The following is a 27,948-nucleotide window of genomic DNA, read 5'->3' on the forward strand; positions in this document are numbered from 1 at the left end:
ACTTTGGATTGTTTAGGGGTTAAACAACTCAAGAGTTAACCCAACAACAGATTGGAGGTTAATCCCTAAACGACCCAGACTGTCTGGGTTTGGACATCCTGCTAACAATCTACAAACGGGGCAGTTGTAGGTTGTTAATTGAAAGCAGAAGTGACAAGCACACTGGAGGCTGCGTGCTTACTTGCTCTTGCTAGATTTTGGCAATTTGTGGGTTAATTAATCCATGATTGCCATTATGTTCGAACCAGGTGCACATGCGATTGCTGACTATTTTGGTTGTATAGTATTCTTATATACAAGACACCCAACTACTGCATTCCTTCAAAATCTGTTAGTAGTTAGTGGCATCAGCAATAAATAAGCATAACAAAAGGGTTTAATATGCATTCTAAAATGTATTAGACAACAGATATGTAGTTCCTCAAAAAAATAAACCACCATGAGGACTCTGTGTACTAATTTTGCAAGTTATGAAATGTGATAATGCAAATGTACTATGAATAATTCACTGCAAAATGTAGGTATTCTGATTTTCCAGATGAGTTTCTAACTCTCAGCCATGTAGTTCATCTACATTCTTAATAAGAAGAAATTGCTTTCACATGTCACAAATCAATACAGAAATTCCTGTTCTTTGTATATGAACCCTCCTTTTGGTGTTCCATGTATATGGGATGGGGCTTCTTTCCTAGGTGTTGCATACTTAATGGATTGATTAATTTCATTGTGTGCCCCGGTTGCAGACATATCTAAACAGCTGTGCCACCTTTTTGCACAGCTGTTGCAAGCATTCCCAAGGCATGCATGTGCGTTCAACAAATCATATACTATGCAATGGTTAAGGTATCAGAGGAAGGGTCACCATGCTCCCTTCCCTCCAGTTTGAATTCCTTCCCATCTTCAACCATGGTTAAACCCATATTCAACACTGATCTTAACCATGATTAATGTATAGGCAATCACATCTTATCAACCAGTTGTGAGATTTAAGGGCTATTGTGGTAGACAGACAACTTATCCTGCAACATTGGAAAGCAATGACCACTCCACCCACACACTCACACTCGCACACACACTTGGACAGAGGAGATTTTAGACCTGGTTGAACTAACGCAAATGACTAACTACGATGCACTTTCAAACTCGGTTACTGTACTCAAATAAGCCTAAATAACAATTTTGGGAATTGTGCAGAGCTGTCATGTCATGAGTCAGGATGTATCATTTTAGTTCACCATCTTTCTTTTTTATGTTGGAGGGTGGGGAGAAACCAATTTAAGTAGCAAAATATTCCAAAACCTTAATATTTCTTGAAGCTCAAGGATCTGAAGGAACAGAAGGTTTGGGGTGGAAGGTTCCTGTGGGAAACAGTATGTTCTGGAACAAGTATTTACTTACTTGAGGTGAGAGACGTTTTTCAGTGTGCTCAGAGTGAGAAGGATCAGGAAGAGAGCAGGAAGTTGAGGGAAAGGTCCCTGTGTAAAGCAAGTACTTTCAGGAATAAGAATTTGCCTGAATAGAGAAGCTTTGGGCATACTTGGAATGAAGAGGGTCATTGACAGAGAAGAGTCCTTCTGTTTTAAATACCTTTGTTAAATTAACTGTTTCAAAATTAAAGAAATGACCAACCTATTTATGGCTTATTTTCTGAAATATTTCAAAGGGCTGCACTGAAACTTCATTGGCTATGCTATTCACAAACTGTCCTGGACATAATTCTTTATTGAAGGACTGGAATTTATATTAAATTCATCTCGTTAAAAAAATAAGTCATTCATTTGTCTAGGACAAATTGTAGAGAATATTGATTCATGATGAAGTTTTCTAGTCTTGTATTTTTAGGATTATAATAAGTTTTTATCATTTTCTTTGCAATGTTTACTACTATATATACATTTTTGAGAAATGATAATTCTTTTTTTATATACATATATATCTATAAATAAATATATATACCTTTTTGTGGCAGCTCACCATGCCTTCTCCTATGCCTGAATACCTGAATGTTCATTATATTTGTGAATCAGCCTCCAGATTGCTCTTCTTATCTATGCACTGGGCACGTTCTATTCCTTCCTTTCAAGCTCTAGGGTGAGTATTGAAAAAATGACTTCATATAATGAAGGTTTCAGAATATTTTACTTGGCATGGAGATATCCATCATATTGCAAAACATTTAGAATGTGTCATTTTAACTTTTAAGTTTTTATACTGCTGCACCCTCATCTGTCTCAGCAGGTACCCTCCACCCCTCTCTGAGTAAGGGGAGGATGCTGGCTTAAGTACCACTGCTCAAAGATCCTTCAGGCAGCAGCATCCAACCTCCCTACCCCCCACCAAACCCACCATCTTTTCCTGCTCCGAAGTTGGAAAAGCCGGCATCAGGGTTGACAGTTTGGCCCTTCATGGCCAAGGCATTCTGGGCACTTTGGCTACGCAATGTCCAAGCACCCTCAAATCCTCCAAATTTTGGAGCTGAGGAGTTGGCAGGATTCACCATGCAGCTGCCATTCCCCACCCACCTCTGTATCTTCAAAGTTCTGAGTTAGGCTGGTCATTCACCATGCTTACCAGAGAGTGGTGCCACACTAGCCATGGCAAGCAGAATTGTTGAAGCCTGCATATAATCCTTTTCTACCTTATGCATAATAAAAGACACTTCCATATCTGGCTGCTTATAGATTTGTCTGTAGGAACAAAAACTGAGACTCTTGTTTCTCTCCAAAAAAATAACCTTGCATTTTCTATTATTCAAGCAAATCATTATTATATTTGTGTTTATATTTATTTATAGTTTGAGGACCAAACTTAGATATAAAGGTGCAGACCCAAGAACTTAATCCATTCCCTAACCTCAGTTGTTTTCCTCTTATTAAAGCACTTCTAAACATTGCTTCCTTCAGTATTTGCACTTTTGTGTGGGGGGCTGCCATGTCAAACACCTGCAACTGGGCTGATCCCTGTGCTGATACCTGCAAATGGATTAGCAAGATCAGCTAGGCCTGGGAAAATGGAAACAGTAACTGTAGTGCAGGATCAGTGTTGGTTCTTAACCTGCACAGATCCCTCTTCTGTGAGGTGCTTCCTGTATTGCCTCTGGGTTTATGGATAATATTGTTGGGAAAGCTGACACCTGGAGGAACTCTTATTAGAATCATGCAGTGGGAAGGGACCAGAAGATCATCTGGTGCAACACCATGTCATAAGGCAAGACTGTCCATCTACCTGTACCCCCGTGGATCATCTCAGTGTAGAACACAGTGTTCCACAAGCAGAGAACAAATTTACCATAGACAAATTACTTGAGGTAACTCCATGAGTCAATCTTTTGGGGTTTTTTTATTGTCACTGTCAGTCTGACCTAGGTGAAAATTCATTCCTGACTCTAAATATGTTGATCAGCCACTTGTGAACATGAATGCCAGCCAGCAGGTCATACCAAGGGAAACTTAATAGACTACATCTCCATGTCACCAGTCTTCCTATTCCTGCAAGGGAACTGTTGCCATACCTTCATGAAAAATTATTTATGTACTCAGGGCAAATGTGATGCAGTTTGGACATGCAGTCCTTGTTCCAGTCAGAACTCCTAAACTCAGCTTAGTATGTGTTCTTCCAGTGGTCCTTTCCAGTCTGTTCCCTTCTTTCTGTTGGAATTATCTCATAATAGAACTGCAGGTTGAAAGTAAAGGAACTGTTGTGTAAGGGCCCTATCCTAACAGTCCATTATCCTAACAGTCCATTATTAGGAAAGAAATGGTGGTTCAGCTATTAAATAAGGATGGCAAAACGATAACAGATAACAAAGAAAAGGCAGAGGTGCTCAATTCCTACTTTGGCTCAGTCTTCTCCCAAAAGAGGGTCTATGACCCCCCTGGCAAAGGCGAAGTACAGGCTGAAGGAGCAGGATTGCAGCTTGAGATCGATAGGCATATGGTCAAGGAACACCTAATTACTTTGAATGAGTTCAAATCTCCAGGGCCAGATGAACTGCATCCTAGAGTAATAAAGGAACTGGCAGAAGAACTCTCAGAACCGCTGTCTATTCTCTTTGAGAAATCATGGAGGACGGGGGAAGTGCCAGATGACTGGAGGAGGGCTAACGTCCCTAGCTTCAAAAAGGGTAAAAAGGAAGAACCTGGGAACTACAGACCAGTCAGTCTGACATCAATCCCTGGGAAAATTCTGGAGCAGATGATAAAGGAATCCATCTGGAAGCACCTTGACAACAATGCCGTGATTACTCGAAGCCAACATGGATTAGTCAAAAACAAGTCCTGCCAGACAAATCTGATCTCGTTTTTTGATCAAGTAACCTCCCTTGTAGACCGTGGGAATGCTGTAGGCATCATATACCTCGACTTCAGCAAAGCTTTCGACAAAGTGCCCCATGATATCCTGATGAGCAAACTAGCTCAAAGTGGGCTAGATGAAACAACGATCCGGTGGATCCACAGTTGGCTACAGAATCGGACTCAAAGAGTGCTTATCAATGGGAACTTCTCAAACTGGGGAGAGGTAATGAGTGGGGTACCGCAGGGCTCAGTCCTGGGCCCAGTGCTCTTCAACATTTTTATTAATGACTTGGAGGAGGAGGTGCAGGGAATGCTGATCAAATTTGCAGATGACACCAAATTGGGCGGGATAGCTAATACCTTGGAAGACAGAAACAAAATTCAAAGTGATCTGGATAGACTGGAGCGCTGGGCAGAAAACAACAGAATGACATTTAATAGGGATAAATGCCAAGTTCTGCACCTAGGAAAAAGAAACCAAATGCACAGGTACAAGATGGGGGATACGTGGCTCAACCACACTACAAGCGAGAAGGATCTTGGAATTGTTGTCGATCACAAGCTGAATATGAGCCAACAATGTGATGTGGCTGCAAAAAAGGCAAATGCTATTTTGGGCTGCATTAATCGAAGCATAGCTTCCAAATCCCGGGAAGTACTAGTTCCCCTCTACTCAGCACTGGTTAGGCCTCATCTGGAATACTGTGTCCAGTTCTGGGCACCACACTTTAAGAAGGATGCAGACAAACTGGAGAGCGTTCAGAGGGGGGCAGCAAAGATGATCAGGGGACTGGAAACAAAGCCCTATGAGGAGAGACTGAAAGAATTGGGCATGTTTAGCCTTGAGAAGAGAAGACTGAGGGGAGATATGATAGCACTCTTCAAGTACTTGAAAGGTTGTCACCGAGAAGAAGGCCAAGATCTCTTCTTGATCATCCCAGAGTGCAGGACACGGAATAATGGGCTCAAGTTACAGGAAGCCAGATTCTGGCTGAACATCAGGAAAAACTTCCTGACTGTAAGAGCAATACGACAATGGAACCAATTACCTGGGGAGGTGGTGGGCTCTCCCACACTGGAGGCCTTCAAGACGAGGCTGGACAGCCATTTGTCAGGGATGCTCTGACTTGGATTCCTGCATTGAGCAGGGGGTTGGACTCGATGGCCTTGTAGGCCCCTTCCAACCCTACTATTCTATGATTCTGTGATCCTCTATTTACAAGCTTACTGCTCATCTCCCATCAGAATGCAGACATTGACAAGTTAGCCTCTATCTGAACAATAGAAAAGTATTCCAGATACGCTGCTATTTCCTTGTTGACCATTTTTATTGGAAATAATAATTTATCTTCTTTCAAAATACCATAGCGAAGAATACGTCTAGCTACTTTATCGTGCCTTTATTTGCAAAATAAACATGCTTGATTCCTGTGTTCATCAAAAACTCAGAGCTCAAAGATTTCCAGAAAAATATCACAGGGGCCGAGAATGGCATTTCTGTTAAATAAATGTTATAGTTGTAATTCTGTGCTTGGCATACACAGGCATCCATTCTCTTCTGTGATTAGGAAACCTGAATGTGAACACACATTTCACGTGAAGTGTGCCAGGAACTTCCATTTAATGGTGAGAGAGACCTTAACCCATGGTTTATTGTTGGGTTAACTACTGGGTTTTATAGCCCCTAGACAACCCAGCAGTCCTGGTTCAGATGACATGCTCAGGAGTCTACAAAGGAGCCACTTGTGATTTGCAAATTAAAAATGGAAGTGGCAGGCATTTGAGAGGCAGTGCACCTACTCTCTCCCATTGGCCCCAACAGCCCATGAGTTGTTTAACCCATGGACTGTCATGTCATGCGAACTGGCCCCTTGTCTGCATGTTGAAGCTGCTGAATAGTTGTGAATATGTGCAGCGTACTATATTGAACTCAAGGAAACCGTTTCATTAACATAATTCTTTTCCTTTTTAATAGGCAGGATAATAGCATATCGTTAGTGAAAGCCTGCTGGAATGAACTTTTTACACTTGGTCTTGCACAGTGTTCACAAGTAATGAATGTAGCAACTATATTAACTGCATTTGTTAATCACCTTCATAATAGTTTACAACAAGGTGAGATATATTCTTACAAGCCTGAGAACAGGTATGAATGGGCTCAATAACTTATGTTGTCATTTATTATTTGCTATTGTAGTCTTAAAGCCTAAGTACCTGTAATAGCACTTGTTCATATTCATTCTTGTTACCTGTGACTTTCCCTTTATGTATTTTTGTTTGTTTCTCTCCCTTTCAAATTTGGATTGAAAACCCTTGGAGGTAGCCTGTCCTTTAAAAAAAATTAATGGCAGTCTGTCAAGTGTCATGTACGCTGAGGGTGCTGTATAAATAACACTGAGTTGATAGGTGTGTCTTTAGAGTTACACATGAGGGACAGAATTACTCCTTTTGTTATTATTTTTCTTTTAATGAGAAACAGGAAGGAAACAAAATAAAGCCAACAGAAGCTGACTAATGAAGGGTCAATTGATCCCTAATCCCCCAGCTATGCTGAACAGGTCGAAATAAAAGGGGCAGAATTTGCAAAGAGGAAACCTCTAATTAAAATAACACTGACCTTTAAAAGCTGCAACAGCTCTTGTATGTACAGCTCTTTGCTAGTACATACTGGACAGGCTGGTGCTGGAATTGTGTTTTATTTCCACCCACCCCCAAAAGGACACAAATTAGGTCTGAATAAAACATAGGATAACAACAACAAAAATATTGGAATGCAGTAATTTGGCAGAAGTGTTGTCTGAATTCTCCATAAAAAGTAAATGAACAAAGAATGGTAACTCCAGAGAAAAGAGCTAGTGTGGAAGTAACTCTAGTTGTCATGTTATCTCTTGGATTACACCATCACTATCAACTCTCTCAGATACAGACATGTTACATCATTTGTAATGAATTAGCATGTCACTTAACTTATTTGCACATACGTTTTGTGGAGTTATTCTCCCTCTTATTTCTGCTGATAGTCAGTTGTCAGACATCTAAGCATAGTTATACAGACAGTTCTAAAAATGCAGTTAATTAGGTTTCTAATGGACAATTCAGCCATGGGCATCTTGATTTAAAATTACTTGAATTTAAAATTACAGATTCACATATCTAAAATAATAAGAGAACCCCCATTGAATTTGTATTGTTTTGTATTAATTTAGATAAGCTGTCAGCAGATAGAGGAAAGCTAGTGATGGAGCACATCTTCAAACTGCAGGAGTTCTGTAACAGTATGGTGAAGCTTTGCCTTGATGGTTATGAATATGCTTATTTGAAAGCAATTGTCCTCTTCAGTCCTGGTATGTAAAACATGAAACTAAAACCTTTGGTCTTGTTTTAACAGTCAGTACGTGAGAAAATCTGGTCTGCTTAAAACTCGCCTCTGTCTTACTAAATGCATGCGTAGTTGACTTTCTGTATGAAGTGTTCATTTTTATTGGTTTCTGCTTCAACTAATAGATCTTTTTCATCCAGTCTCTCATTATGTTGAAGAATTCTTGTTCTTAAAAAATATTCCGTTCTAAATAGATCTGCATAACTGGCTAGGGTGTCTGGGCTTGTGATACAGTGGTTCTGTTCTTTTTGTTTGACTATACTTTGGATGTATTCATTTTATCACACTAGTTTGGCTCCTTTGGGAGCTATCTTGTAGTATTGCTGTTGTTTACATCTATATGAATCCACTGGGAGAGATCAGTAGTTTAGGGGGCTGCATGTCATTATTATTACTAATCGCCCACCTGGCTGGTCACCCAGCCGCTCTGGGCGATGTACAGCATATAATAAAACAATTTAAAACAATAAAATTCTACAATAAAAACGTTTTCTAAAATACCCTAACCCACCCAAAATGCCTGCCTGAACAACCACGTTTTTAATGCACGGCAGAAGCTCATTAAAGAGGGGGCATGATGGAGTTCCCTAGGGAGGGAGTTCCACAGAGTGCTAATATGCTAATGATAGCATCTGTACATCTCATTAATAAAGTACCCATGAGCAGCTGTGTCTGCTCTAAACCAGTGTCTGGAAGCTATAGATGATTAGACAGAATGAAACTGAATTCAGACAAGACGGACATGATGTTGGTGGGTAATCCCAATAGTCCAGAGGAGTGCATGTTGCCTGTGATAGAGGGGGTAGTGGTAATCTGCCCATCTGAGCAGCTTTGGAGATTGGAGGTACACCTGGAATCTCTCTTCTTCATGGTGTCTGTCCATCACACATATGGTCTCTGTGCCTGCACAGAGCCTCAATTGGGAAACTTCTATAGCTGAAGAATTTGGGGGGAGAACCATCCCCCACGGTCCCAGTGCTCGTGTCCCTAGCGGGTTCCTATTCCCTCAGTCCTTTCGACCACCGCTTTGGCAGCCTCATAAAGAATCTTCTTGTTTTGTTCTTTTCTTCCTGGCAGAAAATTAGAACACACTGAGGTCTAAGTTTAATTTATTTTCTTCCTATCTTCTTGTTTTTCTCCCTATTGATTTTTGTATGTGTGGGGGTGTTTCTTTTGCGATCGCCTGAGAACATATGTCCCTTCGAGCCCCTCTTCACAAGTGTTCCTGCTGCGGCAATAAATTCCCTCCAGCACATGAGCATTCACTCTTTTTAGGAGAAGGATGCTTGTTCTTTTTGTCATGCTTTCACTAAGCAGGCCAGGCACAATTGATCCACCAGACTTCGCGCCATACTGTGGACACTGCTCCTCAGTCTATGAAAGGCAGGTGTCAAGGGCTCCTTGGAGGCCTCTCTCAGTCTAATCCAGTAGACAAGTCCAGACACAGACTAAGGGATTCCTTTCAAAGCTTTATTCTTCTTTTACAACTTAACAACTCTACCGTTAGCAACTAGATCTGAGCAGCAGAGTACCTATGCCCTAAGTTGGAACAGTTGGTCCCCGTTTGAAAGGGAATTACTGGCAGACCCTGAACTCAAGGACTAAGGAGAGTCCTTCCCCTTTTCCCTTGGATCCTCTGGGCGCAGCCGTTGTTTGCGCGCCAACCGGGCACTACGCCTCCTTTCTGCGCCCTCCATTTGGCGCCGCTCTCTGCGTCGGTGTCGCGCGTCCATCAAGTCTGTTCCCGCGCTCTGTCACTTCCTGGACTACTATCTAACCTAGGAATGCTGGTGGGAGGAATCTCCGTCAGCTGTTGGCCCTGGGAAAGAGGAGCGCGCTCCTCTCCCAGGAGCGACTGCTCTTTCTCAGAATCAGAACTACTCTGGGATTCTATGGGCTCAGTGTCCACCCTGACAGCAGGACATCGACAAAAATATCCAAGGTACTGAAGGACCCCCCCTGTTGGGGCATCAGAGATCCTTCCCAACTTTAACGTGGCTCTGGAATCAAGATCTCCATCATGGCTAGCCACCACCGTCAGCCGTTCATACTGAGCCGCCAACACCAGGCTAGTCCTTGAACATTGCTGCAGCTAAAAAAAAAGTCTAAAAGGATGAGAGCTCATAAACCACTCCAGCTGGTACTGAAGAAAGAGAAGAAAAAATAATCTTCGGCTTCACCTCCAGCAGTTCCAGTTTTGACACTGGCAGCCTTGGTACCAATACCACCTATGTCTGTGGTGCTGTCAGGAGCGCCCTAGCTGCCTCTTGCAGTCCCCTCCAATAGCCAAACTCAGGACACAGATGACGAGGATTCTTTCCAAGGCTTTATTCCTTTATGAGTCTTACAGATACTAATCACTAGCGACTAAGCAAGGAACAGCACTGGGGAAAGATAGCAGAGTAGCCTAAGCTCTAGGTAAGGCAGTTGGTCCCCGTTTGAAGGGGAACCACAGAAAGACTCTGAACTTATGGACTATGGAGAGATCCTCCCTCTTTCCCTTGCGTCCTTGGGACACAACCATTGTTTGAGCGCCAAATGAGCGGAATGCCTTCTTTTGGTGCCCTCCATCTGTCGTCGCTCCCTGCGTCTGCGCCGAACGTCCAGCAAGCCCCCCTCCAGTGCTCTCTCACTGCCAGGGTCACTATCTATCCCAGGAATGCTGGCAGGAGGAATCTCTGCCAGCTGCTGTGCTTGTGAGAGATGAACGAGCTCCTCTCCCATGGATTGCTGTTCCTCCTCAGAATCAGAACTGCTCTGGGGCTCTATGGGCTCAGTTTCCACCCTGACAGGCGCTATCTATGATACCAGCTCCACCACTGTTGCTTAATTCAATGTGTTGACGGCAAACATCGGATCCGACACTGTGCACACAACCACAGTACTTACAGCCTCAACGTCTCTAGACCTTCCACTAAGAAAGCAGACTGATGCTAGGTGAAGCCAATTACCTTCTTATCACAATCCCCATCCACTATCTTGATGGGGGTCTCCCAATTTGGCTTTTTGGGGCTACTTCTACTCTGAATGAAAAAAATGGGGGTTCTGAGTGGCAAGAGCAGCCCTGGTATTGATCGCGATCACCATATTCTGAATGGGACAGATGGTAATCCCTTCAGAATTTGGCGGGTCATGACTTTCCCATCAGTAGGAATTTCTCTACAGTCAGCACTGGAAGATTATCAGTTGGACTATTCTTCAGTGGTGTCATTCATCTCATCACTGGTGGGTAATCAGGGCTGTCCCCTCTCCATCTGAGGATACAGGTCATTTTTCAGAGCAGATACTTTGTATGGCATGATCTCTAAGTCTAGAGATTCACGAACCGGTAGTAAAAATCAAAGACCCAGTGTTTGATGCTGTGCAATCCAAAACCTCTACACTAGTAGTGATTCCCATGCTTTCTGCCTTGTTACAAACTATTCAGCAGTTATGGAAGGCTCCATCTCCTGTTTCACCCACTTTGAAGCGCCTTGAACAAATGTACTCGGTACTAGAAATGGAAGCACGGGTTTTGTTCCAGCATCCCATCCTGAATTCTGTCATTGTTGAGGCATCGCAAGAAAAATCCCAAGAAGTCCACTCATCACCTGTGGATAAAGAAGGTAGAAGTTTGGAGTTGCTGGGATGTCACATTTACTTCTCTGCCATGATGGGGTTAAGAGTGGCTAACTATCAGGCCGTGTAATCTGTATATCCGTATAATCAAAGGTATGGTTTTCCCAGTAGCAACGTATGGCTGTGAGAGCTGGACTATAAGGAAGGCTGAGCGCCGAAGAATTGATGCTTTCAAACTGTGGTGCTGGAGAAGACTCTTACGAGTCCCCTAGACTGCAAGGAGGTCAAATCAGTCCATCCTAGAGGAAATCAACCCTGAGTACTCATTAGAAGGACAGATACTGAAGCTGAAGCTCAGATATTTTGGCCACCTAATGCGAAGAGAAAACTCCCTGGAAAAGACCCTGATGCTGGGAAAGATTGAAGGCAAAAGGAGAAGGGGACGGCAGAGGATGAGATGGCTAGATAGCATCACTGATGCAATGAATATGAATTTGAGCACACTCCGGGAGAGAGCGGAGGACAGGAAGGCCTGGCGTGCTATGGTCCATGGGGTCACGAAGAGTCGGACACGACTTAACGACTGAACAACAACAACAACTATCAGGCCATGATGGTTAGATATCAGCTTTTCCCTATGGGAGGAGGTAGGATCACTTTTCCACCATCTCCCCGAGGATAAAAGGGAACTGGCTCAAGTTTACCAGGGCAAGGCAGTGCACCTTTCTCACCAGCAAATAAACACTTCCAGGCACATGGCTGACTGCAAGGCAAGGCAATGGTTGGCTCAGTAGCCTTACATAGACATGCTTGGTTTAGGTCTGCAGGCTTGTCACAGGAAGCTCATTCCAGGATCAAGGACCTCCCATTCGATGGGGAGGCTTTGTTTTATGCTAGGACAGACAAGGGCAGGACTTGTGCACCTGCAGGGCAAGTTTTTCACTAGGCTCTGGCACAAGTCCCAAGTCATTGGTTCCAATTTTCTAAATTCTGGAAAACCCCTAGGAAACAAGATAGCAATATCAAACGTTGCCTTTGTCTCCCCAGATTCTCTTTTTCATCCCTCTGAGATTTGATGACCTCCATCCAACTGCTATCAGGACCCCCATGCCTTCAGATGTGTTAATAACAAAAGTGGATACCCTTCTGGCAATGGGAGCAATATAACAGGTCCTGAAGCAGTAACTTCACGATGGGTTCTGCTCTTGTCCTGAAGAGTGATGGAGGCCTTCAATCGTTTCTGGACCTCAGACAGGTAAACGTATACATCACCTCCAAGTGCTTCCAGATGGTCACGCTGGCTTCCATCCTTCCTTTACTTCAAAAAGGGGATTGGTTTGCATCCATAGACTGTTTTCCATATCTCCATCAACACGAGTCGACATTCAACAACCGGTACAGGCATGGAGTCTGTCTGTCATTCTGCAGGCCCTGACTACCAAGCCATTCAAATGGTTAGCTATAGTGGACCTTAGCCTGCTGTCCTGGAAGTCTGCTTTCCTTGTGGCAATCACTTCAGTGTGTAGGTTGAGTGAGCTTTGTGTGTCTATCTACCTTATATTACATTCCATCGTGACAAAGTAGTGCTGGTCTTCTTGCCTAAAATTGTCTCTGACTTCCGTCTAAATCAGGACATTGTTTTGCCAGCATTCTTTCATTTGCCTTTGACTCATATTGAACCTACTCTTCACACCTTGGATGTCCAGTTTGCCCTTGCTTTCTACAAATCCCAGAGTGAGAATATTCACAAGTCACCTTGTCTGTTCCTTTGCTATGGGAACAAATGATGGGGATTGCCAGTGTCATCTTAAAGGTTCTCCTCCTGGGTGGTGTGCATCATCAAACTTGCCTATGAGCTGGCAGGCCTTCCACTCTCAAACAGTATTTGGGCTCATTCCACTTGAGCACTGGCTACATCAGTGGCATTTAGTAAAGGTATCCCTCTTTCAGAAATGTGACCAACTGGCCCCTTGGTCAAGACCATTGGCTTTCATTAGTCTCTACAGGCTGGATGTTCAGGCTAGAGCTGTCTGCTCCTTTGGACATGTGGTCTTATCAGCCATTCTACAATAGGACACTGACCCCACCTTGCTACTCACCCGTATGTGTGATGTACAGAGACCACAAAGAAGAGACTGGTTGCTTACCTGTAACTAATTCTTCAAGTGGTCATCTGTACAGTCGCACAACTCACCCAGCACCCCCATTTCGGTGTCTAGGTTGACACCGAGGTTTCTTGGTTCCAAGGCTGTTTGTCAGCGGTTTCAAGGAACTGAGGGAATAGGCAGGAACCTGCTAGGGACATGCACACTGGGACGGTGGAGGAAGTTTCTGGCTAAAAATTCATCAACTATAGAAGGTTCCCGATTAAGGCTCACAGGTGGCAGTGCTGGCCAGGGATGTTTTTTATCAGCTTCATTTATTGTATGGACTCCACATCTTTCATGAAAGATGGATCTTATCATGCTTTTGTAATCCCATCTCTTTGTAAAAGAACTCCCATCAGCCCAAGCAAGCCTGGTCAATAGTTAGGAATTTTGGGAGCTGTAGTCTCAAATATCTGGAGGGCACCGGGTTGGGGAAGGCTAATTTAAAGCCCTCCAGAGTAAAACTCTGAGATGACCTCCCCAGTGAGGTTTACACAGCTGCTCTTTTAAAAAAAGATGAGATAGCTTTTCAAACTTTGATTACATTATTTTAATACAGTCTGGTTATTACTGCCTGGAATCCAAACTGGCACACACAGGCTTGTTTTATGTGTGGGACTTTTAAGCTCTTCCCTGCAAGTGGCAGCCGCCTGCAGTATCTGAAATGCCCCTTGAGAGGCCCCCCTGCAGTATTACAGGCGGAAGGGAACTTTGACCCTCCCCCTGTGCTGGAACAGAAGCGTTTTTCACTTACTCGTGAATAGGTTTGGTCTTGCTTATTATATTGTTCTAATATGTTTTGATGAAAGCCACTTTGATCCCAAGATAAGTTAAAATGTCTTAAATTGGGGGTGGGGAGGGGGGCTTTGACCATCTGTAGTTGGAGTACAACTCCTATCATCCCTGACCATTGGCCATAGTGGCTGGGACTGGTGGGAGTAAAAGTCCCCCAACATTTGGAGGGCCACAGTCCTAAATTTAAAATGTTACTATGCCATTAAAATGACTTTGAATCTTATAGTCCCCATTCTCAACAGATACTGGACAGTTAGAACAGCAGAATTTGTTTGCATTTGTAGTGATAAGAGAATATTTGAGTTGTGATTAGTGTGTTGTGTCCTTCTTATGTGCATTTTATCTGGAGCTGATCTAACTCTAGGCTTATTTTAGATCATCCAGGCTTAGAAAATGTGATACAGATAGAAAAATTTCAAGAAAAAGCATATATGGAATTCCAGGATTATGTAACAAAAGTATATCCTGATGATACCTACAGGTATGTATAATTTGTATAAATATGAATGTTTTAAGTGTTTCTTTTCAGAGTAATATTGAGCTGGGAAATCTCTGGGAAGTCTTTTTGTGTTTCAAGTGTGGGAATAGAGTTTTTTTAAATGTTATATTGTAATCTCTCTAATGTCACTTCTGCATACTCTTGCAATAGTTGTAAACCTTCATTTCTACTTGTAATGCCATTATTGTAGTTGCTTCAACATGGTAGATCCTAAAGATATAGGCTTCGTGCAAAGAGTTCATTGTTACTTCCCCCTATGTGTAGTCTAGTTACAATCATTAGGGCTGCGCTCAAATGAAGCACATTTCCTGATCTTATAAGCTACTTCTCTGAGGCAAGAGCTTCAAGGACACTGAGTCCTAGGCTTATGAGGGAACAAATGGTACCCTTCCATGAATTCACAGATCAAGAGCATATTAAAACATTTCTTAACAAGATATATGTCATGCTGGTAAGAATCTTGAGTATTACTCACAGGAGTAATGTCTATTCCAGGCTATACTGCCCCCTTTACCCTTGAGTTGCTGTGACAGAAAATCTCGAATCTATCAAAGCATTTAGAAATACTAAGTTCAAAATAAAGACAGTATTGCTTGGATTGAGTGTTACTTTGTTCCTGTGGTAATGGCCAAGATTCTGACTAGTCTGAGTTTTCTCAGCAGTAAATAACATCTGAACAAGCCCCAGATCTCAGCCCACTGCCAGTGTGGGATTGGTCTAAGCATCTTGCTTCTCCTATGGCAACAGCTATAATGCAAAAAGGCTTATTGTTTCACTGTGGTGGAAACCAGGGGATAGGAACTCCTCCCTCTCCTGTGCATGCCATCCCATCTCAAGCATACTGTTGATATTAATGTGTGGCGCAATATGGCCTAGCTACCACAGTGCCATAAACTTCAGTATGCCTACCTACCATCATGCTGTGCTTGTGAACTCCTCTGTGGGACCTGGCTGCCTCCTGTTGGACATAGAGTGCTGGACTAAAAGGTTCTTGTGATCTTATCCAGCAATTCGTATGTTTTTGTGGTCTTTTCGGGGCCAAATGTATTGCAAGGGCTGGTACACATGTATGCCAGTGAAATGTAGTAACATGGAGGATAGGGGCTTCTTAGCAAGCAAGGCAAGTTGCTTGTCTCTTGCCTGCCAGGAATAGGAATGAGCTGTAGCTGCAGCAGCATGTGTAATTGCTGCTGCTGCTAAAGCCTATCCAAAGGATTGGACTATAAATCTCTGTTTAATTGTAAACACTGTTTACACAGAATGTTGAGATTTTATTGTACTTTGAGAGAGTTTATTTTTTATGTTATTTATGTATTAGTAATACTTACATACCACTTGATAAAATAAAATCTCTAAGTGGTTCTCATATAAATATTAAAAATCATATGTAAATACACTATTAAAAATAATTTCATCTGTATTAACAATACAAATCACATTTAAAATATACTATTAAAAAGAATTCCAACTACAATAACAGGAGCATTAAAGTTTGTCTAAGGTTTGTCTCTAAAGATTATCTAACCAAGTCTGTCTTCAGTTTGGCATGTATAAAAATATAGTAACAGCACAATCCTGTGCATGTTTACTCAGAAGTAAGTCTCATTGACCTGATTCGCATGTAATGACAGTAGGGATGTACGCACTGTGTAACCTCCGCTCCGTCTGTGTTTCGCGGATTGTCAGGAGGCTTTTGTTCTGTTGTTTGCTCAGAGATGGATGCGAATATTTTTTTTCGTCATGTGGAAAAATACGTAAATAATTACGTATTTACAGAATTTACCTTAGTACATAACATTTAGTGTATTCTCCCCCATTCCATCCAATGTTTCCTCAGCAGAAACATACGTATTTTCCTACGAATTTATATGTGTATGTTTTGGGAAAGAAAAAAAATCATCTGAAAGCCCACAGACTCCGCACAGCCTGAGGGGGTCGCTCCGCGGCGGATTCCACAGGTTTGGTTCTTAGAAATCTGGACTGATTGTAGTCCATCTCAAATTTCTCTGGCATCCCTAAACGACAGCCCATCAATTAAAAAACCTAATGGGTTGTCATGTACAAGTGAGTACGTTGCCTCCAGCGCACCCGCCTCTTCCACTTTATCATACAACCCACAATTGGCTCCTTCATAGGTTGTGCAGCATGATGGCTGAACCTGGACTGCTAGGTTGTTTAGGGACTAAACGACCCAGTGGTTAACCCATGATTTGTTGCTGGGTTAACCACTGCGTTGTTTAACCCCTAAACAACCCAGTTGTCTAGGTTCAGATATCATGTTGGACAACCTATGAAGGAGCTGATTGTGGGATGTGTAATAAAGCAAAACAGGCAGGTGTGCTGCAGGCAGCATTCCTGCTCATGCCCCATAACCCATCAGGTTTTAAATTGATTGAGTTCAGTGTGGCTTACTCCCATGTAAGTGAGTATAGGATTACAGCCTAATGTGCCTATTAAATTTGCATTGTGCAAAATGTGAATAATGGCTTGATTTAATACTTGGTATTGATTTAACACTTAGTATTGTAGCTGAAAACTATACTTTTTATTTACTAATATATAACTGAAGAGGGCGTTTTCTTTCTTTGCATGTAACGTTGTGCTCCCCTTTTGTCAAATCTATCTTCCAGGTTGTCTAGGCTGCTTCTCAGATTGCCTGCTCTGAGACTGATGAGTGCTGCTATCACAGAAGAATTGTTCTTTGCAGGACTAATTGGAAATGTTCAGATTGACAGCATCATACCATATATTCTAAGAATGGAAACTGCAGACTACAACTCTCAAATAATTGGTCATGCTGTATAAAAGATAAATCATGGATTCTATACCATGGCAGTCATGGTGACTGTAAATGTACATTATCTCCAAGAGATAACAAGTTTTCCTATGCAGTTATAACAAGAAAAATAAAAGAAGGTGCCACTTCCTCCTTACCAATGTGTTTGGGAAATACAGTGGAATATCTTGAGTGGTACAGGATGATTTACATTTTATCTGGTTTTCAAGAACTTTGTACATTACTTTAGAACCTAATGAAAATCAAGAAGCGTAGTTCATCCTATTTTTGTAGTTTAGCTATGAACTTATGAACTCCAAGCAAATGTACAAAAACTAGCCTTTGATGAAAGAGAAACTTCATCAAGGTGTTTCAACTGATATTTTAGGGGGGGAAAAACACCTTTCTTCCCAATGTTGTGTTTTCAGTATCTTGTTTCTACAAATTCACTGTTGTCAGTTTGGTGTAAGTCTGAAGTCCTGAACAAGCCAACTTATTTCTGATGTGATTGGATTACAAAGTTTTGGATATCTTTCAACTGCTTTAGACAGAACTTAAATTTTTATTTAATAAACTGGTGTTAAAGTTGAAGGGAAATTACAGGAAACTTGTAAAACTGGCTTGACATCCTGTTAGTTCCCCAAAGCAATGATTATACTACTCACTATTACGTGGGTTAATTTGAGTCACAAATAATTGTCATTTTTACAGTTATATTAGCTGCTAATATGATTTAGGAGTAAAGAAGTAAAGAATTATAGATATTTTAATTGCATCAGATATTCACTGATCCGGTTCACATGTCACAACTACCTATGGATTGTTTAAACACATGGGTAGTTGTGAACAAGCAGGAACAAGCATGCATCCTTGTTCCTGGTTGTTTCCACTGCATTAAATAACCCGGGATGCCCCATCCCCCAACAACCCAGAGTTCTGGGTTTGGACAACATGATAATGACCCAGGAACAGGGCAGTCCTGGGTTGTTTATTGCAGAGGGAGCGGGCAGGTGCACGGGAACCAGCATGCACTCTCACTCCCATTGCAGCTTCAACAACCCACACTTTATTAACTATGGGTTGTTGAAGACATGCGAACTGGGTCATTGTGTGCCTTCCTTCCAACTATGGTCATTTTAGTAACGTTTGTGCCCATATACATCTAGCTAAGGATTAGATTGATTTAAACTTGGAGGTGCTCCTTCACAACTCTGTGAGCTATCACTAGGGATGGGTGGATTCCCTACCTGCTGGTCCGTGGGGAATCCGCCCGCAGTGGGGAAGCTATCCGTTCCCCCCCCCCCCCCGGAATCCTCTTTGGCTGGCTCTGCTCTGCAGCAATTCCGCACAGCTGCCGGTTGGCTCCAAAGCGCCAGCGATACAGCCGCCATGCTGTATCGCTGACTGAAGGGGATTGACTGTGGAGGCAAATGGCGTCCAGGATGCCATTTGCAGCCGTAAGGGTCTTAGTTTAAGGTAAATGCAGCCGTAAATGGCTGCATTTGGCTTACACTAAGACCTTTACAGCCGCAAATGGCATCCTGGATGCCATTCGCATCCTGGCTTTTTTTCACGCAATAGGCTACGCAAATATTTGCGTGAAAAAACAGAGCCGCAAATGGCATCCAGGACACCATTTGCGTCCCTGTTTTACATATTTGCGTAGCCTATCGCATGAATGAAAAGCAGGGATGCAAATGGCATCCAGGATGCCATTTGCGGCCGTAATGGTCTTAGTTGAAGCTAAATGCAGCCATTTACGGCTGCATTTACCTTAAACTAAGACCTTTATGGCCGCAAATGGCGCCCTGGAAGCCATTTGTGTCCGCAGTCAATCCCCTTCAGCCAGCGATATGGCATGGTGGCCCTATCACTGGCAATCCAGAGCTGGAAGATCGAGCTGAAGAGGATTCCACAAGGAGGCAGAGGTAAGTGTTCCGTTCTGCCACGGACCCTGGGGGGCCAGATTCTTTAGAATCTGGCCTCATTGGGAGCGGTGGCGGAATTCCCCGCCATCCCTAGCTATCACACTAAAATTTATCAGTCTTATTGGAGTGGGATCTCATACAGAAATCTCGTTTCTCCTGCAACATTGAGATAAGTCTCAAGTTCTCATAATAAATTTAGATAACTCTAGATAGTTTCTGAAATGATAGTATTCTGAGATGAACAAATAAAGATGGGACGTACATTACTGAATAGCATCCTGCTTTTCCTAAACACTAGTGATCACAGAACCCTCATTATTGCAAATTTTATGTTGTTTATGGTGTGTTTCTTGCTTAGTATCTTCTTCAGTCTTGGAAAACTTTTTCCAGATGCACTTTGTGATTCACTAAAGGCTGCTTGTTTTTAATTACTGTACAGTAAAGTTAATCTAGCATCAACACAAAATATTCATTTACTATATCAGGGGTTGCCCATATAGTGTTAATTGTTTTGGCAATTCTTATTTTCACCCTTGGTTTCAGCTGTTAAGTACTGATCATAGTAATACAACTGCATTTAATTGTCAAGTTAAGGCCTTTACCAGCTAATGAGAAAGGCCTGTAATCGGAAGGATAGGATTATTTGCATCAGGCTTTAAAAAAATTATTTAATGGAAAGGGGTACCGTTTATACATTTCAGAATGAGTCCCCTAACAATAATGAAGTGAATAGTTAATTTTTGTCCAGAAAAATACGTATGTGTGTGTACTTTGGCACATGCACATATGCATTTTACACACGATTGTAACATATTTTCTTGATGACGTATTCCTAGGTACATCTAGTAGTTAATTTATCCTGTTTTAAATCCTTTTTAGAGGTCAACTGTATTGGTGTCAATACAGTTGTTAAACCCAAGTTATTCTCTGCTGTCAGTGGAAATCAATTGCTTTTCAATTTCATTCCACTTTTGTACACATTTTTTGTGGTTCATTTTTAGTGTATGCGCCAGAATGTCCCAATGACTGTCTTGTTGTTGTATAATAACTAATGTAAATGTCTTGAAACCTAAAGAAGTGTAAATTCTATTTTGGCTGTATTTTTTAAAAATAAATTGTAACTTTTATTATAGAATGCTGTTCTGTCTTTTTTTAAGCAATGAACTAGTCGTGTGAGCCTTACATACAATAGACTTGGGATATGAAATCTAGTGTACTTATATGTTTACAATTAACATTTTACAGCAATAGAATAGAGTAAATGATTATAATAGTTTGAATCAGTTGCATTCACTTTATTTTCAGTTCAATTTTCAGCCACTGCTGACACCTTAATATCTCTGTGTTTATTATCTTCTCCCTGGTCCAACTATATATATTTAGACATTTCTTTTTGGATGGTATAAAAGCCAGAACAGAACGGGGCAAAATGGCTCCTTTATTTTAAAAATGATGCCAAACACTATGGCATGTGTTAGAGACACCTGAGAACAATATTTTAGGACAGAAACCCTTGAAAAACGATGTTATTAACCCCTCAGTGCCCAGAACACATCCGAAATAGAACGAAATGGCCCGGAACAGCCAAATGAGCCAAATCAAACTTACCAGTTACTCATAACTACATGGGACTGAGGCAATAAGCTACAAAACCTCCACAGAAACCACTTTCAGGTATCTGTTCCAGATAATAGTCTGCATTCTTGAAAAATGGCCCAGACCAGCCACTTCCAAGTGAGCCAAATTCACCAGTCACACATGACTGTATGGGAGGGATGCAATAAGCCACAAAATTTCCACAGAAACCACGGTCAGATACCGGTTCCAGGCAACAGTCGGCATTCTTAAAAAACAGCCTGGATCAGCAACTTCCACATGAGCCAACTAACCAAATTCTCTAGTCACACAAACTACATAGGAAACATGCAATAAGCCACAGAACTTCCAGCAGAAACCATGTTCGGATACATGTCCTGGGCAATAGTCTGTATTCTAGCAAATGGCCTGGAATGGTAACTTCCAAGTGAGCCAAATCAACCACTTTTTATGGCTACACTTATGTCTCCCCTTACCTTTTTCCCAAGCTAAACAATCCCAGCTGTTGTAACCTTCCCTCATAGGGGAGTTGCTCCAGCCCCTTGATTTTCATTTTAGTTGCCTTTTTCAGCACTTTTTCCACACTAGCTCCCCGCACACCCCCGTATCATGTTGCAGCATTAGGGCCACATAAACCTCACTGCAGGGAAGGTGTTTCCTCTAATCTTCTCAACTCATCATATCCTCCTGTGCCAGGAGTGACTATAGATTGAGGCTGTTCCCTGATAACAGAATCACATTCTTCATCATAATGAGCTTTGCAGGGTCAAGGGGATGACTTCTTCCACCTGTTTGTACATCACAGTAGTATTGGGAGCAGGGAAGCTTGGTGAAGATCTGCACGTTTCTGAAATCAGGGCACCAGAAAGGGAAATGTGCAGCCCAAAACTAAGTATGTTTGCTCAACAGTATATCCTGCGCTTTTCAATAGGATCCCCCAGAGTGTGCATAGGATTGCAGCCTCTGGTCACTGACCCAATAGTTAAGGGTGCAGACCTATGCATCCAGGAAACAACGGTGCAATCCTATGCATATTAAGGGTGCAATCCTATGGGTGTTTATACAGGAAAAAAGTCCTACAATTCTCTGCATTCCCCAGCCATAGCATTGTACCCTAAGAATGAATGTAAAGATTGTCCATCTAGTCTGGCAATTCTCAACCTTGGGTCCCCAGATGTTGTGGCTGTTGCTGTTATAAATGAAAGTATTTATACACTGCTTTTAAGCAGAAAACCCTCTCAGGGAAGCATACAAAATTTAAAACCACAACATACAATAGAACAATGATAAAAACAATAAAACAGTAATGAAATCGAAAGTAATAATTACAACCAGATCACCATATACGCAATGTCACCCAATAAAGTCCTGATACAATTATAGGCCAGAGTAAATAAGGCATTGGGGCCCAGTTGAAGGACTCTAATGATGGGGCTTGGTGGACATCAGTTGGAAACTACAATTCCCATTTTATTTATTTATTTGTTTATTGCATTTTTATTCCGCTCCTCAGCCAAAAAAGGCTCCTGGAGTGGCTTACAATCAATGAACAGAGAAGATAATCCCTGCCTGCAGGCTTACAATCTAAAAAAGATACGACACACAAGGAAAAGGCAATGGGGAGGGAAGAGGGAGCACAGCCAGGGAAGATGGGTGTGGTAATCCAACATCTGGGGAGCGGGGTGTATTTGGGACCCACTGACTTTTTCCAAGCCACATTCTTTTTCCAATCTGCTTCCAAAGTGCCTGCTGTTGAGGCAGAGCATAGGTCCATCTAGCTAGCTCAATATCACATCCAAATGACAGCGGCTCTCTATGCCCTTGCCTTGCCTTGCTATCCAAGATCCTTCTCAGGCCAAGACTAGATGGACATCATCAAAATGCTCCCTCTTTCCTCAGTGCTTCTGGGCCTCAGAGGGCTTAGTAGCGGCAGCAGCAACACTACAATCACTGCCAGGCAGCTTGAAGCTGTCATTCAATTTTCCCACAGTGCTGGTTGGGGAGGATGGGAGCTGTGCTCTGACACATTCGGAGGGCACCAGGATAGGGAAGGCTGCTGTAATTTGTCTCTTCGTTCTGTCTTCTCGTCCACCACCACCACAAGAAGACCCTCTCAAGCATCAGATTTGGTTCCTGGTCCACTAAGGTTTTACACTCCTGGTGTCCTGTCTCAGCAACCCTTCCGAAACACAGTCTGTTTAATAAGTGTGGAAGAAAATTCCACGAGCCATTAATCAGGCCCATGTTTGTTCTGACCCCATGCTTCACTAACCTTGCATGTACCAAAGTACACTAACAAAAGCAAGCAGACTAAGTGTCTGGGTGAAAGGAAGTTTCGGGGTAAAAGGGGAAAGTTCCAAGCCCCAAGTTTCAGTGCCACCTGAAAAGCTAGATAAAACCAGACAGTAAGAACTGCTTATCAGACTGGCAACTAATACTGTTTTGCTATGTGGTAGTTACAAACTAATCAGAAGTATCATACAACTTGTCCCGCGTCTATAATGTTCTGTATCCAATCAGTGTTAGCCAAAGTTGTGCGTTGTCATACATTGCATAAAAGCTTTGTTTGAAATGTTAATGAAGGGAACTGCCTTACAAGAATTTTGTAGGAATCCCTGCATAGGTATGCTTTCTTTTCTGTCCTTTGTTTTCTTTGAATAAAGATGTGAACATTCAGAATAGGCTGTGAAGTTTTCTTCAACATTGGTTTGGGAGCCCAGCCAGCAGAAGTAATAATTGCTGATAATGGCCTCTTCAAGGCCGCTTCCGCTCACAGCAAGCTGATAAGGCGTTTGTCCAAAAAGCTGTTTGTCAAGCAGCCCAAAAGTCATGAAAGGCAATGTTTTGAGCACGGTATCCAGACAAGCGTGAGGCACTAGGCAGGACAGGTCCACCCCGAAAGGTCCAAGAGGGTCCAGTTTCCATGGCACAAGGTCAGGATCACTGAAGACACACGAGCACAGTAAGCACACCCAGATGTTATGTTCAGCGGGGAAGCTTAGCCCCCGGGCTAGCTTTTATTGTAGCCGCGGAACACACCCAATTCCCAGCTGCAGTCTTTAGCAAACTTTCCAGGGAAGCTGATTATAAAAGGGAGGTTTTTTTTTACAGAGCTGCATTCCTTGCTTGTAACCAGGTGCTTTTCCGAAGAGGCTGGGTTTGCTGCCTATGGTTCATTCTTCATCGCTCTTACGGGCTGGGGGGTCTGGCCATGTCCAACTCTGAATCTGAGTCCTCCTGGGACAGAGGAATCGGAGGAGGGAGGTCCCCATTGGGAGCCCCCGCAAAAGGAACTGAAAACGGGCCTGCCACTTCTTCAGCCGCAGGACAACTATCCTCCTGTGAAGCTGCCTCTGGAACATCATCAAGGGAAGAGTAGTTCACAAGCTCAGGTAAGGCAAGTTCTTCTTCATCAGAAGAAGACTCTTTGGGGCGGGGGGGGCATGAAAGCTGGTGACAGCAAAGGGCTGATATTATGTGGACTGCATTTGTGGATGTTATCAAATCTCTGAAAGGAAAAAGTGAAAGATCATAGCAATTATGGAATGATCTCCCAGATGAGACCCACCTGGCACCAACATTGTTATCTTTTCGGTGCCAGGTTAAAACTACCCTTTTCTCTCAAGCATTTGGCAGCAAAGAATGAGTTTTTTATCAGGTCCTGGATTGTCTTTGGTTGACTGTTTAAAAATTGTTTTTAGATGTGTGTGTGTGTGTGTGTGTGTGTGCTGTCTGTATATATTACACTTATATCCCACCTTTCTTCCATTGTGGAACTCAAAGTGGCTAGTGGTTTCCCCTCCAAGGACTGACCAGACCCAGACCTGCTTAGCTTCAGCAAAGTGACTGGCTCATGTGCCTTCAGACCAGGTTTGTATGTAAATCATTTTTATTTTATTTTATACTTTGTATAATGTATTTTGACAGTTTTTAATCCTTATGAACTACCTAGAGAGCTTCAACTATGGGGCAGTATAGAAATATAATAAATGAAATGAAAATAATTTAGTCACCATCTTTTGGGGTGGGGGGAATTGGAGATGGACCTGAATTCTCTGCGTGATATGCAGATGCTGCTGAAGGTTGAACTGGCAGATTTCCACCTTCCCCTCTCCACCTCTGCCACACACAAGCTTAACAGTACAACCCTAGACATGTCTCCTTAAAGGTAAGAACCTCGAGTTTAACCGGGCTTACTTCCAGGAAACTGGGTTTAGGATTGCAGCCTTAGTAAAGTAAGGTCGGTGATGTGACATTGCCTTTCCCTGCCCCAGAACTGGCAGCCCACCAAGCTCAGTGAGGGCATGGAAACTCATAACACAATTGCATCGTAACATGCTCCTCCCATCAATCCATAAGACTCCATGCACCTTGCAGTCCAGGTGACACAGATGTGAGGACTACTTCCTCCGTTCCCCCCACACACACACACAATTTGATGAAAGAGAAACCTGCGACAAGGCAAGGCCAGCACAAGAGGCAAACATGATCATATGTGCACACACACAAACATACACACCCACCTCAGAAATAATGGCTCATTTGCCACTGTAAGCACGCTTCAGAGTCAGGGGTTTCCACAGCAGCTGTGAAGCAAGACTGAGCTGGTTCTCCAGAGAGGTGTACAAGAGGGACAGTGAGAGCAGCAGAAGGCAGACTGTTGGCTGTTCTGCACACTCTTTGCTTTCTTCAGGCTATATCTTAAGTGTTGGAGCTGCTTTGAAAGGGCACTCCCCTTTCCCGCTTTCTTTGAAGCAGTTGTTTTTGGGGGTGTTAACAGAAGGAGAAGAATGTACATCGAATTGCATAAATACACACAAGGCTTTTAAAAAGCAGACAGCCCACCAAAGCACTGGGTGAGGAATTGAGAGACAGGTGATGGATTTGGCATTGGAGTGTCAATCACGTTCATATTGAGGTGAGGAGGAAATTTAGGGTAACCCACTGGATGAAAAGCTATCTGCATGTCAGTAGATGGTACATTCCATTGTGTAATGGTACATTCCATTGTGAGCCCTGCTGTGGTGGCCACAATGGAATTTTCTGGGGCTGGGGTTGAAAAACAGTTGAGACAATCAGTTGAAGACTGAAACTCTTGGGGGGTGCTGTTTTTTGTGGGCTCACTCTGTATTTTTAAAAAACCCTTTTCATTCTATAGAAGCGATGAAGTGCATTATGTAGACAACACAAAAGAGTGTTGAAATCCTGCCTCTCTCCTTAGATCTGTGAAACATTTCTCAGAAGAACACTTTCGACACAACGCAGGGCTCCCTCTCCAGCTTGCCACCACTATAAGTACCTCCCATCATCTCTGGAGAAGGCACCTTGAAAGGGCTGAGATATGGCCTGTCTTCTGGTCTTGAGGGGCTCTGATCAGATGTTGCCTGCCTCCTTGGAAGAAGAAAAAGAACTCTTCCCATTGATAGAGAGTGGCCACCAAGGAGGAAGAAAGGGAGGAAGAGAGAGAGACAGTGACTTCCACCTTCTATTCCTAGAGATCTTTGACTGATCTTTTGACACATCCCATGCTGGCCTGGCAGCTGCAGAAGATATAGGACAGATACCTGTGCCTGAACTGATGTTAACAGGAAGGGGGTCTGAGGAACTGACGCAAATAGTGGTGACCAAAGATGAAGTTCTCAATCTCATTTACAAACTGAAAGTAAATAAATCACCAGGCCAAGATGGTATCCATCCTAGAGTTCTTAAAGAACTCAGATATGAAATTGCTGATCTTCTAACAAAAATATGCAACATGACCCTGAGATCAGCCTCTGTACCAGAGGACTGGAAGATGGCTAATGTAACACCAGTTTTTAAAAAAGGGATCCAGGGGGTTACAGGCCGGTTAGCTTAATGTCTGTTCTGGGTAAATTGGTTGGAAGCATTATTAAAGATAAAATTAGTAAGCATATAGAAGGTCAAGCCCCGCTGAAAAAGAATCTACATGGCTTCCGCAAAAGTAAGTAGTATCTCACTAGCCTTTTAGAGTTCTTTGAGAGTGTCAATACACATGTAGACAGGGGTGATCATTGTAAACAAGACATTGTTTACTTCAACTTCCAAAAGGCTTTTGACAAAGTCCCTCACCAAAAACTCCTGAGCAAACTTAGCAGTCATGGAATAAGAGAACAGGTCCTCTTCTGGATCAGTAACTGGTTAAAGAACAGAAAGGAGAGAGGAGGAATAAATGGTAAATTCTCCCAATGGAGAGAAGTAAATAGTGGGGTCCCACAGGGATCTGTATTAGGACCAATGCTTTTCAACCTGTTCCAAAAAGATTTGGAATTAGGAGTGAGCAGTGAAGTGGCCAAGTTTGTGGATGACACCAAATTACATAGGGTGGTTAAAACAAAAAGGGATTGTGAAGACCTCCAAAAGGATCTCTCCAAACTTGGGAGAATGGGAATCCAAATAGCAAATGTGGTTCAATGTAAGCAAGTGTAATGTGATGTACGTTAGGGGAAAAAATCTCAACCTCAAGCATAACCTGATGGGATCTGAGCTAGCGGTGACCAACCACGAAAGAGACCTTGGGGTTGTGGTGGACAACTCGATGAAAATGTCAACCTGATGTGCAGTCGCTGTAAAAAAGGCAAACTCCATGTTAGGCATATTTAGGAAGGGAATCGAGAATAAAACTGTCAATATTATACTGCCTTTATACAATTTTTTGGTGTAACCACACTTAGCATACTGTGTACAGTTCTGGTCACCGCACTTAAAAAAAGATATTGTAGAGCTGGAAAAAATGCAGAAAAGGGCAAGTAAGGTAGCAATCCTATGGGGATAGTCAGCCACCTCCAAACTCGGAGGTGACTGCTTATCCAATGCATGGTGGGAGGAGCGTGGAGGGGATTGTCTCCTCTACACTTCAGCTACCCTGCATTTGCAGATAGACGGCTGATTTCGGCTGTCTAGCTGTGGGGCACTGGAGGGTGGGGTGGGGAGGTGGCCGACACATAGGAACTGTTG

General features: G+C 42.7%; 1 protein-coding gene and 1 long non-coding RNA gene across 5 annotated transcripts in view; both read left to right on the top strand.

Annotated features, from left to right (window-relative positions):
• Positions 1-20,502, top strand: part of NR2C1 (nuclear receptor subfamily 2 group C member 1) — a 56,536-nt gene extending 36,034 nt beyond the window's left edge. For all 4 annotated transcript variants that reach the window (XM_084810234.1, XM_084810236.1, XM_084810238.1 and 1 more), the window contains 5 exons: positions 1,970-2,091; positions 6,271-6,410; positions 7,502-7,639; positions 14,550-14,655; positions 17,304-20,502. In XM_084810234.1, coding sequence (XP_084666360.1) covers positions 1,970-2,091; positions 6,271-6,410; positions 7,502-7,639; positions 14,550-14,655; positions 17,304-17,478 — 681 coding nt within the window. In that variant the 3' untranslated portion in view covers positions 17,479-20,502. The remainder of the gene's footprint in view (positions 1-1,969; positions 2,092-6,270; positions 6,411-7,501; positions 7,640-14,549; positions 14,656-17,303) is intronic.
• Positions 20,503-23,832: 3,330 nt separating this feature from the next.
• Positions 23,833-27,626, top strand: LOC146339800 (uncharacterized). Its single transcript, XR_014784360.1, has 4 exons — positions 23,833-23,935; positions 24,085-24,365; positions 24,757-24,843; positions 26,195-27,626. It is a non-coding gene; the product is annotated as an uncharacterized LOC146339800 (long non-coding RNA).
• Positions 27,627-27,948: the final 322 nt, after the last annotated feature.

This window comes from Heloderma suspectum, chromosome 7 (assembly GCF_057233095.1).
Source record: "Heloderma suspectum isolate Gila_16-S chromosome 7, 16-S_ref, whole genome shotgun sequence".
In the NCBI taxonomy this organism is placed as follows: Eukaryota; Metazoa; Chordata; class Lepidosauria; order Squamata; family Helodermatidae; genus Heloderma; species Heloderma suspectum.